Here is a 15,988-nt window from a genome sequence, read left to right on the forward strand (position 1 = left end):
TGAACCACAAAAGTTCTTAAGATATCAAATTTTCTATCCAGGCTCATTTACCAGATTACCTGCAATTTTCTCAAGGTTACTGCTGGCTTGGGTATTTTTTAAGGTTTTTAATCGTTATTTGTTTCTCTCCTATTCGTACGCTTTCAACAGAGACCAGAATTCAACAAAATCAGCTAAAGTCAATAATTTGTGTGGGCCATAAATAGTACAACTAAGAAAATGCTTTTGAAATATTTGCTTATTTGAGCTATTTGGGGCAGGTTTAGGCCCAAGTGATTAATGATGGAATTGGTTGCACAAAATATTATAAACTAAAAAACAAAAAGACAGCAAAATTTTCCATGTGCGCAGGGTAATTTTTAGTCATAGATGTTGATGAAAGGTTCAGTTTTGTCACTGGTCAATAACACACTCAATAAGCTTTTATAATTAATGTTGGTTAAGTGAAAAAATTGATTCATATGTATTCATTTTCATTTCAGACTTAGCGGTGGAAAACATAGTAGAACATGGAGTGAAGTGGTGGTATATACAGTCCATGTGCATTTTGTGCCTGACCCTGTTTAACCCCTCTGCTACATATGAGCACACTGCACAACGTAAACTGGCGTCTGTGCTTCTGTTTGACCTGGCTCCTTATGACCCCCCCGTTTTTTGATCTTCATGTAAATGAATTAGATGAAATGGTTAAATGGGATCCTGGAGCCTAACATGTGGCCCTGGTTTTTTTTTTTTACATTGATTAGATGGATTCAATTAGCCTGTCTGATTTCTCAGAGGCCTTTGTGGTCTGAAAGAGTTAAGTGAATGAGCGATACTAAATGCAGCTCTGAGATACCATCCATGCTCTGGACTGAGTTAACACACTGTCGTGCCATGTACAATACAGCTTATTGCTCTTGAAAGCAGATTAACTCAATCTGCCATCTGATCTGTCGCTGATGTCGAGAAGAAACAAGGCACTCGTGTACAGTAAAGCGTCAGTATAGAAACAGTACTGAGCAGAAGTTAGGCCTCCTGGTAGCGTGGACTTCTATGATTAAGAAGCTACTCATCTTCTGTGCTTGTAAAGCTCTGTTAACCTTTGTATACAGCAGTGATGAAGTGATGCACTCTCATATGCCTCAGCTGTCACCTGCCTCCGGACACTGCTCTGTCTGTCTGAAGGCTGTCCAGGAAGTGCTCTCTCTCCAACCCCTGACCTCTGAAACCGGGTTCTGAATAAACAGCTAATTGGCTGGGTTTCCTGTTTAGCCTGATGGGAACGCAGACTATTTCTGTCTGTTTACAGAGTTCTGCCTCGCTCTCTTTCTCAGAGTTGTACTCTCTGCATTGTTTATGAAAGAACAATGTCCTTCTCTACAACTGTGCTCCAAACATCAGGCTTTGGGGATTATACAGTAGTGTCCAGCCTCTGCAACTCCCCTGCGTTCCTGGAAATGTGCACCTTTTGTTGTTTGTGGGAGGGTTTCAGTTAGCTCATTTTGTGGTCTTTGTTTATTTATGAAAGTCAGCTTTCAAGTCCCAGTGTACGGAGTAGCAAGATAATTGAAATATTATGTGTTGAAATGTCTTAACCTGAGACAAATGAGGATTATTGTGATAGAATGCAACATGTGAATTTCATTTTTTTTTTCTCCAAATGTACATCAACACAACGCACGAATAAACACATCTGTATAGTTTTGTAAATCATACTGTAATTACATGTAAGGTCATATGTTGTATTGTTCTTAAAGGTTTGAGGACATGCACGCGCAAGCAGATTCAAACAACACCAAAACCAAATGTACACAGGCCTCAGACTAATAGATGATTTTTTCTGCATAATAAGCTTAGTCAAAAAGGAACTATCTGTATCTAAACTGTCTGTGTTGAATTAAATGGCTTGTTTCTTTGCCAGATGTGACTTTCTCCTCTCCTATCTGTATTGAATTATTCAGGCAGTTCCGGATCTTCTGTAGCTTTCATCTGGGGCCTGCATCCAGTTATAGAAGAGATACTGTGCCCAAAGTCGAGTGAGAGACCCTAAGGTCCAAGAGTCACAGGTTCAAACTCAGGCTACACCACGAGAGGACAGCTTTTGTCTAACATCTTCTCTATAAACGTCTTGACTTAATAACTTTGATTTATTTCAACAAGTCTATGTGGATTTGTGAACATGACATGTTTGTATATATTTTTTTCCAGTTAGAATTAAGGCTCTGATCTGAGATGACGTTAATTACCGAGGCGTTAACTTTGGGAATTAATGCGAATTTTGGGAAAGTAATTACACTGATAGCACACTTTCACGACACAACTTAAAATAGAGATGATTTTGGTCTAAATGCTAAATAAAAAGTAAAATGTCAGAGAGGCCTTGGTTTTAGTATTAGAGTCATTATCAGTGGAGCAGTTCTCTTTTCTTGATTGCAGCCCAGTTTAAAAATACAATTCTCTGGTTTTCTAATTTTAGTAAATAATTACAGGAAGATATTGACTGAGGTGTCCAGGATAACTGGAGCAGAAGATGAATTACTTTCCATGTTGCCTTTCCTTTTGTTTGCTTCTTGGATGGATAACCAACTTTCCTGTCTTCGGCTCGTCCTGATGTTGTGGCTGTCGGTACAGTTACTGAAGTGAAGAAGTCAGGCCAGTTTGTCCCTGTATACCAAGACTGGATGATTAAATCTGGCCATTAACTGAGTTGGAAGGCGCAGAGCTGAAGGCAGTGTTTTTATTGATGTGGCAGGAAACAGGGGGGCCGACTGCTGCTGCTGAATCTGTAAATCTCACAGACTGTTCACAGTCAGCTCCCACTTTTAAAGGCGCACACACAGCTCCACTCTCTCGATTAAGGAACACACTTAATGTCGCAAACAGCCCATTAAGCACCATGTGGTCGGGGCGAAGATGATGTGAAACTTGAGGGTGTGTTAATGATGGCGAGCTGTCACCAGTACAGGGTCCCTGCTGTACCCTGAGCTCCTGCTGAGCAGACCTGGGCAGGTCTGCGCATCCGCAGGGCCGGAGACATTATTGTATGAAGACCGAATCCTGTCTCCGGAAAATTATGTTCGTATACAACAAATTTGCAATATGAAAGAAGATCTTGGTCTTGGTGGAATATTGAAAAAGTCAACACTGAGTTGAAGCGTGAGGATGCATTGGGCTTTTCAATATAAGCAAAATACTTTTCCTAACCTTTCCCAAGTGGATTAGTGGCCCACACCTAACAACACAGAACAATCCCAGGCCTCCTCTGTCAACGTTTTGTGCTTTGTAGGCACAACCATCCACCCTGACCTGCTCCATAACTTTTGTGCACTATAAGAACATCACACTTCCTGAACTGGAAAAAATGTCGGCAGTGAATGTAATCCGCGCAGCAGTTTTGTTTCCTCTAAAGGTTATTTGGCAAAGTGAATTGGTATACAGTATAAATGTATTTTGTAGGAGACTGGGGAGGGTCATGACAACCATCTACATGCGTCAAACACAGGTGTATGTGCTATTTTCTAAACATGTCTCCATGGATACAGTGAGGCTTGGCCGGTTGTGAAAAGGCAAAAGTGAAAAAGTCATTCGTACATCAGCAGGAGTGTCATGTGATTTTTCTTTTTTTGACGTGTGGACCCTTCCTCCTGCTTTCAATCTTTATACTAAGCTAAGCTAACTGGCTGCCGGCTCTAGCTTCATACTTACTGCACAGACATGAGCATGGTATCAGTCTTCTCATCTAGCTCTTGGCAAGAAAGTGAACAAGTGTATTCTGTATTTCACCCCCATATTCCTTGTATGGTGGATAAAAGTCGGTGCAAAAGTCTGTCCTCACTGACTGACAATGGCAAGTCCCTCAGAGCAGAGTTATTATTGTAACTATCCATTTCCCATAATCCCCTGTCAGACAAAGCGATCTCAACCTCACATCCAGTGTGTCCTGGAACCCTCTGTCCAAGCCAAGTGATTCGCCAGTAGGGAAAGGGCTAATTAACATGGTCTGTGCCGCCATTCGTTTGATGTGGAACGACATCCTTTTGATGTAACAATGTATGCAAAATGATTATCAAGATTACAGCTTCCCTCTTAATCTTGATGTCCTATTCCATCTTGAGCATTAATTGGAAACATCTTTGGATAAAGTTTTTGCTCTTGCTTGTTTTTGCTAATCTCTCGTGCGACTGCAGCGCCGAGTGGACATTTCACCTTGGCTCTAATCCTCCCCGTATGACCCCTTCTCTTTGTGTTTGTTTAAACCTGAATTCTCCCTTAAGAGTGATGTCCATGATAATAATTTTGCATATTTGCGTAAAGCATCATAAAACATGTTTCACTTTATTCTCAGTGGGATATTTTTAACAATACTGTGGGTCTTCCTTTTTACAGGATACTGAGCCACAACAAAATTCGAGTTCTGAAAAATGGATCCTTCTATGGACTTTACACTTTGGAAAAGCTGTGAGTAGCCCATCTCTTATTATCCTTTATTATTTTTGCACTTCGACAGATCCTACAGTGTCATGTTTATTGTTCACATTAGATTCATGTGATGCATCTGGGAGCTGTTGTTTTAGCGTGCCTCAGGGCCTTCGTAGAGAAACAGACAGGGTATCAGTGAGATCTGAACAGCTCTGTGCGCTTCTATCCAATCATGGGCTTTGTGCCAGCAGGGAGGATGATACACTCAGACTGGCTATCACAGAGTTATGTTGAAAAGTTCACATAATTACACTTCAGTGCTTCATTATCAGGTAAGCCCCACTCCAAAGGACAAGATAAGGTAGATCTCTGGGAGGAGGTGTGTGTTGGCAGCTTCTCTTGCGGCTCACAGACGGTCTGGCCCTCCTTAGTAGCAGTGTAATCTCTCTGAATGGGGTGTGAGACAGTTGATAGACAAGTTAAAGTCTTGGGAGTTATGACTGCACAGCACCCCTGGTGACAAAGAGTAGCTCCTTTTAGCCATTCTCGCTGCATGGCTCTGTCGCTCTGTTTGTTGGTTGGTTTGTCCATCACTTTGGTCCACACTCAAATATCTCAACAACTATTGGGTGGATTGCCATGAAATGACGAGCCCTAATGTCTTTGGTGATCCCCTGACTTTTCTTCAAGCGCCACCATGAGGCTGAAATTTTTTTCAGTTTTTAGTGAAATGTCTCGACAATTATTGGATGGACAGTAGGTACATACATTCATGGTTCCCAGGGGATGAATTACAATCAGGATGAATTTTAGTAACTTTAGTAGCCTCTTCATCTTGTGCCATTATCAGGTCAAAATTTTAATTTGTTCAGTTTTTTGGTTTATGGCAACTGTTAATTGGCTAATGTTTTATATATATATATATATATATATATATATATATATATATTAGCTAATACTGTGGTGATGAACATGCATCTTGCACTGAAGATGCTGATAAAGCTGTTGACAGGAAGACACTACACCGAGATCGTATGACATCTGCACATTAGCAGTGTCATTGTGAGCATGCTAGTACGCTGATATTAATATTTAGCTCAGAATGGGCTGTGCCTAATAGTGTTAGAAGATTCAGGTGAGTCCAAACAAGGAGACTCTAGCAGCTTAGTGACATTTGTTAGATTAGCAGGAGATGATCTAGACAACTAGCATAGCGCACAGAAGGTTAAGGATGCAGTATGCTATGATTTTTCGGTTGACTATACAGTCATCGAAGTCAGGACTGGTGTTTACCTGCCACACCCTGCCCCTTCTGGCTCCTTGGATCTAGTAAATCTAATTTGTGTTTCCCAGGCACAAATTTCCAATGCAAGGTGTGTTGTTTTACAGAGCATCCTAGTAAAGGTTTATAGCATCCTGGTAGCTAACAACACATATGGAGCAGCTTCTGTCTGGATACTGTAGTCTGGCAGACATTCTTATTATGTCAGAGGTGGCGGGGTGGGGTGGGGTGGGGTGGGGTGGGGGGGTATGTTGAAGGGATATTAGTTCCACATGCCACTCGGAGCTGCCACCCATGAAGCTAACGGGCTTCTCAAAAATGTTGAAAGAAAGAAAAATATGGTAATTTGCAGCAGTTGTTACCTTGTTAGTAGCTACCCTACCTACTGCAGCTCAAACCAGACGTGCCAGTCAAGAACAAAAGCCAGATTTGCTGAAACTGCTGTTTTTATGTCTGGCATGTGAATGCCATGGGTGAATAGTTTCAAGGCCAAGTTCTCAGATCCCACCCCAACCGTCTTGCACTGAAGACGCTGATAAAGCTGTTGACAGGAAGAAACTACACTGAGATCCTATGACTAATACTACTTGGAAGAATAAGTGAGTAAAGAAAAGCCGAAGTAGATCTGTAGCTTGACGTGTTTGATGTAAAATGAGCTGATGTTGCTTGTTTTTGTAAGTGCGGACAAGACTCCCTGTAGCGCCGTAGGGTCGGTGGGTCAGGTAACCTGAGCTTACCCACTAACTGGCCCTTGTACCTGCAGCAGTGATAAAACTAGCAGCGGGCAACAGGGTGGAGCTTTCCTGGAGGCTCATAACTAAAAGACCTGGCAGAAAGACACAGAACAGGCAAACAAACTAACACACACACACGCACGCACGCACGCACGCACGCACGCACACACACACACACACACACAACACACACATACTTATGCTCCACAGAAGGAGATGTGGGCGTCTGGTGTAAGGAGAGGACATAACGTAAATCATGCAGGCCTCATTTCACTCCTCTGCCTCAACCTCGACGCTGGCTCTCTGACACACAGCAGTGGAGGTCTGCTCACTCACTCTGACGTCTTCAACCTTTAATTGAGCCCTGCACAGCTTATAATTACATCTGAGCTCATGGGAAAATTGCTGTCTGATGTGAAAAATGCCACATTGAAATTCACTATTGCTGTGATGGAAGGGTTTGAAAGGATGAAATCAGATGTGAGTTTACAGTAAAGGTTTTGGATGTGAGTCTTTGTTTCTGCCTTTTTCTCTCTTCACACTGAGATCTCAGTTTTGTTTTTGTCTCCTTTAGCCTGCGTTCGCTCTTCAGGTCTTCTCATTGTTTCCAGTATGTTGTCTACATGTGCTTGTCATTTGGAGCAGTAGTGAACAGTTACTCATATTATGTGGTCAGTGCTGTAATCAAAGGCCAGCCCACTAGGGCTGAGTAAACACACATCAGGGAATTACACTGCATCTCTTCCCCTACGAGACAAGGATAAACACAGTCTGCTCCCCTGACTGCACACACACACTCTCTCTCTCTCTCTCTCTCTCGCTTTCAGTCCATCTCTGTTGTGACTTCAGTGCGTACTGTAACTCTTGAGTGTGTTTCCTAGTATGGGCACCCTCGCTTCTTGTCCAGTCATTTCAAATGGGTCTGGTAACCTTCTCAGCAGACGCACACCCACACCCACACACTCACACCAGACATCTATTCAGAGTTGAATGCAGTCTGATCTGCTGTTGTTAGTGGGTGAATACAGCTCCAAGGCAGGCCACCCTCCTCCAGGCCTGGGCCAGACAGTGCAGCAATCTACACAGTTAGCCCTTTCATTGGGACAAACCTCCTCAAAGCCACTATTGCCTTCATAACCTGCCAAACCACCCAAGTGCAGAGGAGCAATTTAGCCTTGTTTGTTTTTGCCCTCTTACTGGACTACTGTGTTTTTGTAGCTCTTTTAAATAGGCTTACCATCCAACAGCTACATTTGGATCGTGGAATACCTTGTTTCTTTCCAGCTTTTGGGACCAGTTGAATCATACCTTTCTTCTGTGGCGGAGCTTGCTATATGCAAAATAAGTCACATTCGAAGGCACCATCGGGGCTTTGATACTGTACTCGTGTACCTATTTGAGCACCTCCACCTCTGTGCACACCCTTTCTGATGGGAGCTGACGCTGGCAGCCCCACTAACGAGCCGGGACCTTTATGAGTTGTGGACAGATCCCAGCAGCCTGTCCTGCGCTGATTTGAGGCGAGGTAATGAGAATAATGAGCAAAGAGGGCCGAGGCAGTCTGGCTCTTGTCCAACTGGGCCCCACTGCACCATGGGACACAGGACAGGCAGGCAGGGCCCAAGGGGCCCTCATTACCAGGTCTGTTCACCCTACGGGGAGAGAGGGAGAGCAGAGGGCAGTGATGATGATGGATGAGGGAGCAGCAGGGCGCTTGCAGTGGACAGGTCTGAAAGGCAGGAGTGAGGCTTGTGGTTAAGACTGGTTAGAGGCTCGAGGTGTTGGCAGCATGATAGACTTTGTCAACAAGAGAGTCTGAAATGATCCCTACACAATAAAGCTACTGGTAATTTTACTCTTGCTGTGCTACAGAAGAGCATGCACAGGAAATATCATGCGAGATTTCTAAACATGTCCTGTTGACTTCATTCAACTTCATTCTAGAGCAGGAAATAAGGAGTTGCTTGTGATTTATGCTTGTAGAGCAACAAGAATTAAGGGAAGTTTGCATAGAAACCTGTGACCAATAAGTCACACAGGGCATGAGAATGTGCAGATATGTTTAGAAAAATGTCTGCATGATGGAAAATATGCACACTATTATCACATTATGGTTAAGGATGCTTAGGCCAATATATTACTTTTTGAATTGATAGTATCTGTTTTACAAAAGGGGAGACAGGCCACTCTGTCTTTTCCTAAGCCTCTCTGAAACCAACCTTGAAATCGCCTCTGCCATTCTGAGCAGCTGGGGTTAGGATGTAGTCCAACTTAAACAACTTTACCATCTGACACAGGGGAAGTGGAGCCGAGATGGCTAAAGATGGTATGGTGGCTGGAGAGAGAGGGAAAGAGAGGAAGAAGAAGGGTGAGGGAGGGAGAGAAGGAGGAAAGCACACTCCTGCAGTTTGTCTTATATAAATCTGAAGTTGTTTTCTTTAGCGGGAGATTAACATTATTTCCACACAGGCTAAGCAAATTACCTTGATGAGTGGGAACAAAGCAGAGGTGGGCAACACTATAGCATGTAAAAACAGTGGAGAAAGTGCGGACATGGCAAGGAGCCCTACTGTCTAGACCAGACAAGGTTCAGATTGTACCAGCCCACCACTCTGAGGAGAGCTAAGGCCAGCTGTGGAGGTCGCACATGGGAGTCTCATTTTTCCCTCACAGAAAAAATGAACGTTTGGGTTAGTATGTATTCCCGCACACGCCACTGAATGGCCCCCGGTTAAGAAACGGTCACCTAATGAGAGTGCATGACATTAAGGGGTGGAGCGGGTGAGGAAGGGGTTAAGCGTGCTGGAGAGTGGAAACAGAAAGGGGGGGTGCTGCTGGAGTTGATAGACTCCAGATGTGTCTTTCAGATAAACCGAAGGAACGGGGTGTGTTTGTATTGCAAGCCTAGCTCAGTCATGGCTCTGGGGGTTTATTGAAACAGCGAGCGAGCCCCCTCATAAGCCCATTACCAAATCGTACGCTTTATACGCCAGTAACTCTCTCGCACACTCATTCTGCAAACTTGATATGGTTTCAATGGCATTTTCCTCCAGAGGAACTTGAGCTTTCTCTGGACTTACTTCCCCCCACTTCCGTTTGTGTTCCTTTTCTGCTTTATTTTTGCATCTCCCCTCTCTCAGCTCACAGGGTCTCTCGCTGTTCCTCCCCCTTCTCACTCTCTACAAGCTGTGGTCCACCTACTGGCTGAAAACTCTCTCGTGTACACGAGTCTGTCCTTTCATTGATAATCTGAATGAAAAGTGTTTGTTCCTGTTTCCTTCCCAGTCATAAAGTTTATTCTTCGAGACTATGTTATTATTACGGTCTTTCAGCTCAAATGACTCAATTGTATGCAAGAATAACATTTATGTTATTCCGTCATTTTTTTTTCCATCATTTTTTTTAAGATCAGTGAGGCGGGAAAACTGAAGAAAGAAATGCATTTTACAGCCTATTGTTATATCACTTCTGATCCTCAGAAACTTTGACCTTGCATGATCATAAATCTGATCAACGACTATTATAATCTACTGTATGTTGCATTAAAACCATAGACTGAAATTGATTGTATATGACTCACTGTGCGTGTTAGTATATCTTATGAAAATCAACAGAGCTTCCAAAGCGGGCACCGGCCCCTTCTCTCGACTGCTCCAAAAGCCTGAAGTCAATAACAGCCCTTGGTTCCAGAGTTTTCCTTGGCAGAATAATCCCCTGCTCCTCTTGCTGCAGACTATAGAAACATATAATCAACCTATGAAATTTTACACTTGAAATAAAAGTGTATATTGCTATTTCTGTACATCCTGCTAACGGCCGTGCAGTTGGATCCACAGTTTATGTTACTGTCAGTAATGAGAATCCAGGTCTGAAGGAAATATCTTAACCCATTAATAGTCACTGCCATTTTTGTGCATGAGCCTGAAAATACTATACCCAAAATAAAGAGGTTACTGTTCCTCTACCCTCCTGATCATAACCCTGGTTTCCTTTGAAAGGTCACTTTCCAACCAAAAGGTCATAAGTGTAAAAAAAATATACCAAACCAAAGTTAGAGGCTCAAACATGTTAGAACTTTTTTTTGTTGGCATAAAAGGAAATTTAGGGCCTGTAGTACGTTTTGTGTGGAAAACACTTTGGAGCCATAGCCACAAGTCTGAACCCATTCTGTGTCACCAGCTAAAATGCTTTGCACAGATAGAATCAGGAGACGCAGAGCTCTCAAACCATGTATAATTTGTCGAGTTTGTGTGTAGACTGAGTTGGTACAGACCGAAACACACTTAAAGTAGTGCTACCAAGTGTCCCACGGGTGGGGTGGAGTATATTAAAGAGTGAAGTTTTAATTTTAATTCAAATGGAAGCAGTTTGATGAATATAATACAGATATACGCATACATCTATTTTTGCTCTTTTAGCTTCACCAGAACAATTGGTCTCCAGATGAACGTGGACAAAAAGCTGATTAGGTATATCCAATCTGAGAGGAACCAGAAAAAAATAAAGAAAATAATCTGGGGAAGGGGCAGCAAAGCAGGAAATTAGTAGAAAAACAAGAGCTCGGCATATCCTGGTTTCCTGTTTTGGGGGGAAGGCAGGAGTACGTTTGGGGCCTGTGTTACAGAGCCCCCATTGTGAGCAAGTGTGTTGAGGAGTAGGGAGGTGGGGTCTGCGGGGCCATACACAGGGACAATTTTGCTCAGTACTGAATCCCCTAACCCACCTGCCCCTCCCTACAGGGGAAAGCTAACTAGTAAAAAAAAGGAGAAAAAGGAAACTGTAAAAATAAATGAGCAAGGGCCTCAACGAGAGACGCCAACCAGACAGGAAATGACACGCGGCACAAAAATGGTCTCCACTGACCTCTGCCAGGAGCCAAGGTGCTAGTTAACCCCCCCCTGTTTTTTTTTCCAACATACCTTTATTCCACATTTGTTTCTGTCCTGAGGCATTTGCTCATATTGGTCTGCATGGAGATACATGCAATTAAAGTATAGAAATTAGCTCTGTCATTCATGTCATTCCATTAAAAAATTCCAGGGACGGGAAATTCTTGATTCCAGTCTAGTGATAATGAGTGGCTATTCCCTGGCTTCAGTCACTTTCCCAGCTCCCTCCGGGGCCAGGGCCTAAACAATGTCAGTGGAGCACTCCAGTCCCTGCCGCTGTGCTCCTGATAATGGAGCACTCCACGTCTGGAGCGCTTTACAGACCATGTCTTCATTATTACCCTCTCGCTGCCCTACAAGCACGTCGCTCCTCTCCAGTCTGCATGGGGCCCAGGTGCTCATCCCATATACCCACAGAGAAATGACTCTTCAGAATGGCAGAGGACCAGCCCCATTGATCAGGAGGAGTTTGTGGGGGAAAAAAAGACATTCTTAATGGCAGCCGCTGGTGTTAGGCCCAGTGGCAGCAGACAATGGCCTCTTTTGGGCCGGGAGTGAGCTTGAATTTGTCACAACCCAATCACACAGGCCACATGTGGTGAAGGGGATAAAGCAATGCACTCCCAAGGTTACAAAGCATAACCATAGAGGAAGGCCATAGTCATAATAATACTGTGTCACCACCACTCGGCCAATCCTGCTACTGTGGAAGATCATGAAAAAAGTAATCGCTACAAGTTTTAACTTCTAACCTTCCAAACAATGATACTTTCATGCTCAGCAAGCGTGAGGCTTTGAAGTATTTCTTGTCTCTGCTATTATCCTCTTACTTGGTGACAGCTGTTGTCATCAGTGTCAAGGCCACCGAGCTGGGAGGCTGTTGTCTGTCTACTCCAGAGGGCACACAGACAAATCATCGCCTGAGTATGAGGCCTGCTGGAGCTGCAGTATGTGCTGTACTGCAGGTGTGAGATTAAGTTGGAAATAAACCTGAGAGTGTGGACGAGTGGCAAGGGGCCACAGCTGAGATTTACCCCGGATTATGGTGGAGAATGAGCGCTGACATTTGGGTTACGGTAGGGCTGAGCAGTTGGCCAGGGCTCCAAATCCTGTCGACTCTGGTGAGCTCCTTCAAATTCCTCAGCTTGGTGATAAGAGAGTGTATCAGAAGTAGTGGACTGCTGATACACGCAGCACTGTAGCCTTTCAAGCGGGGTAGGAAATGCAGCTGTTTGGGGTGTATTGTTAGTTGAAGACTGGTCTTATAGTTCAATGGCCAAATGGCTCACCTTCAGACAGTTTAAGACACTTAATGAACACCATGCCGCCAATGTCACTATGTGGCTCCCAGGGCATAATTTATTGTTGTAAAACCTCTGTGTGTGTGAATGTGTGTGTGTATGTGTGTGTGTGTGTGTGTGAATGCGTGTGTGTGTGTGTGTGTGTGTGTGTGTGTGTGTGTGTGTGTGTGTGTGTGTGTGTGTGTGTGGTGCAGGTTCATGCATGTATGAGTTATTGATGTAACAGTAAGTCTCCACTAGGACAGCAAAATCAGCATGTGTATGTTTGTGTGTGTAAGTTCTGTTTGTTTTATTTAGGTATTGTTTCTATGATAAATTATGTATTTTTCCAGTCATTTTAATGATTAGATCCCCTTTATTTGTAATAATGTTTTTTACTGTTTAATTAGGTATTTTCGTTGAGATTGAGATTGAGATCTCTTTTCCAAAAGACCTGAGTACATGAGAAGATGACAAACCAACACAAACACCATCGCAAACATCTCCAAATTGCTCTATTATTAAAGGTTTTACGTCCCCAAGTTTGTGAGGAACATTTGTTGCTTTCTTGTCAGGTCTTCATAAAATGCCCCAAAAATCATATTTAAAAAGTTTAAAATCAGCCAGAGGGTTGAAACATTTCAGCTTCAGTATTCTTTGTCATCATCATGTTGTTAATGTCGACTCTTTTTTTCATGGTGGAATGAGCAGCATTTGGACACAGGACATCCCTGTAGACATCCTGTATTCCCATACAAAAAGCACATCTCAGTTGAAAGATATAAGATTTGAGACTAAGACTGGACTCTTTTTTAGTTCTAGTATTTATCTTAATCCACATACGATATGACATTTGAGTGCATATACATTGAGGTCATTGTTACATAGATAATGTGGCTAGTATATGTGTGTGAAAGGGGCAGACAGGGAGGGAGAGACGGTCATCAGAGAGAGGAAATAGTGGGCAGTGCCTTGTGTTTTATCGCTGCACTAATGAACCCCGGGACACACAGACTGGAAACAGCAGTATTGTTCTCCCCCCACCCACCCTGGTCAACACATCAGCTACCGATACACAGAAATACATGTACATCCAAGGCGGGACACATAGGCACACAATGATTACCACATAGATTGTGACAGATCCACACCACAAGGCCGCGCACGCACACACTCCGGTTCTTTTTTCAAACACACTATATTTTGATTTGACGTGAAGCTGAAACTATATTGAGATTTTTGTGGCTACGTTCTTGGTCACAATCATAGAGGTGGACATATCCCTACCTTTTTGAAAAGCTGTGAAGTTGTTGCAAATTGTTCTGTCTGACAAGCTGGCATGCATTCAAAGAGTTGGCCTGAGCTGTCCAAGGCTGTCTGCTTTGAGACAAACACAACAGACAGACCTCAGCCCTTTGGTCCAAGGCCAGATAGTTTTTGCTCCATCATTATAACCTGTCTCTTGTCTATAATCCAGATATGAGCAATGGCTTGGCGAGAGCTTGGACCAACAGCAAAACCCCTGATCTCGGACTCTCTCCCAGCTGTACCGCATGGTCTAATTTTCTACTGGAAGCCATTTTATAAAACAATTTTCCTGCCCTAGTTTGATCAAAATAGCTCATCTCTTGGAAAGCAGACAAGAAAATGGTTAAGAGATGCCTGAGGTTGTTCATGGTGTGAGGCAGCATGGTCGAGAACTACGATGACAGATAATCTTTGTGGAAAAAAGGACTAGAAAGTCCCCCGAGGTCTTGCCTACCACAGTGGCATGTCGGTTGGAAGTGAAATAGATAAAAATGCAGCCTTTGCATTGATGCTTGTGCACTCCTGTAAGGAAATCCTCCTCTGTGATTGGTCCGGTGGGAGCATGCATTTTTCATGCTGTAGAAACATGGATCACATTCCAGCTCGCATTGTCCATGTCCTGCCGATAACCATCCGTCTCCTGACCTGCTTCAACCTCACTATTCCCACCTGGCCTGTAAAATATGTAGGCTAGTGGATTCAAAATCTAATGCAGGTTTGGTGATGGAGAGGAGGCATCTGGCTGAATAGTAACACATGGAAAGAGAGTTTAGAAAAGTGCAGCAGATAGTATATGAAACTAGATCTTCAAAGGAATTCATATTTATGGTTTGCAATGGCCAAGTTTATTGTGGAAAAAGTCATTGTGAAACAATCAGAGGAATGACAGAACCCCTTGCATGCAGTTTTAGATTCCACCAATATTTAATTTGGTCAAGTATTTCCATCTTGCTAGCCTCAAGCCCAAGTGGCTGATGAGATAAGATTTCCTATCTGTGTGCAGAAATACCCCTCCATAGCCCACTGGATGGACCAGTTTTGGGAAATGTGTCTCCACCCCACTGTCGGTTAAGTATGAAGCTACAGCCAGCAGCCAGTTAGCTTAGCTTAGCTTAGCTTAAAGAAGCAACGGAAAACAGCTAGCCTGTCTCTTTTCTGAGGTAACAAAATGTACCTACCAGCACCTCTAAAGCTCTCTCCCATTTGTTTAATCTGTACAAAAATCAAAGTATGAAAATGATAATCCACCAATTTACTGAAGGATATATTCTAAATTATTTCTCTGCTCTGAGCAGTAACTTCCTGGAAACTTCGCTAGCTGCTGGAGAACTCCTACTGGCCAAGAAGTAAACAAAACCAACTTGATTTTTGTATAGATTAAGCAAACAAGATATAACAAGTTAATTAGTTAATTTAATTAACTAATAATGTTTAGCTGGCAGTTGGTTGTTGTTGTTACCTTTGGACAGAACCTGGCTAGCTGTTTCTCCTGCTTCCAGTCTTTATGCTAAGCTAAGCTAATTGGCCGCTGGCCCCAGGCACATATTTACCACACAGTCACAAGAGTAGTATCGATGTTCTGATCTAACTCTCTGCAGGAAAGCAAATCCCAACATATTCCTTGAAGATATTCCTCTACATCATCCCTACATGCATTCTCTCACTGACCTAATATTTTCTCTGTCTCCCCAGGGACCTCAAACACAACTTAATCAGCACCATCATGCCTGGAGCCTTCCAAGGCCTGTCTGAGCTTCGGAAACTGTAAGTAGACATTAACATGACTCACATTCCATTCGGTTTCAGAGCAGCAAACATATTAACAGAAATCATAAACACAGGCACGGAAATTTTGAATCCAATTGTTTGGAATGAGACGGATGATACAGTCTGTAGGATTCTTTTTTTGGATGATTGTTCACCAGATTGACAGTAGTTGTTAAAAGAGATGAGTTTACTGTTTTGGAAGCTCATGGCAGATGTTATATTGAGCTCCTGGTGTTAGTGTGACCATAAAGGCCTCCTCTACTGAAGTGTTTCTGCTGATCCTCCCCCAAAGGGAATCAAGTTGTTTTGGTGAGAGCAGTTTGTTTT

The 15,988-nt window shown here is 43.1% G+C and overlaps 1 protein-coding gene across 1 annotated transcript in view; it reads left to right on the forward strand.

The window, feature by feature from the left end:
- adgra2 (adhesion G protein-coupled receptor A2) overlaps positions 1–15,988 on the forward strand; it is a 38,886-nt gene that overhangs the window by 14,086 nt on the left and 8,812 nt on the right. Inside the window, exons 2-3 of the mRNA XM_056377004.1 lie at positions 4,369–4,440; positions 15,587–15,658. Coding sequence (XP_056232979.1) covers positions 4,369–4,440; positions 15,587–15,658 — 144 coding nt within the window. The remainder of the gene's footprint in view (positions 1–4,368; positions 4,441–15,586; positions 15,659–15,988) is intronic.

This window comes from Seriola aureovittata, chromosome 5 (genome assembly GCF_021018895.1).
Source record: "Seriola aureovittata isolate HTS-2021-v1 ecotype China chromosome 5, ASM2101889v1, whole genome shotgun sequence".
In the NCBI taxonomy this organism is placed as follows: domain Eukaryota; kingdom Metazoa; phylum Chordata; class Actinopteri; order Carangiformes; family Carangidae; genus Seriola; species Seriola aureovittata.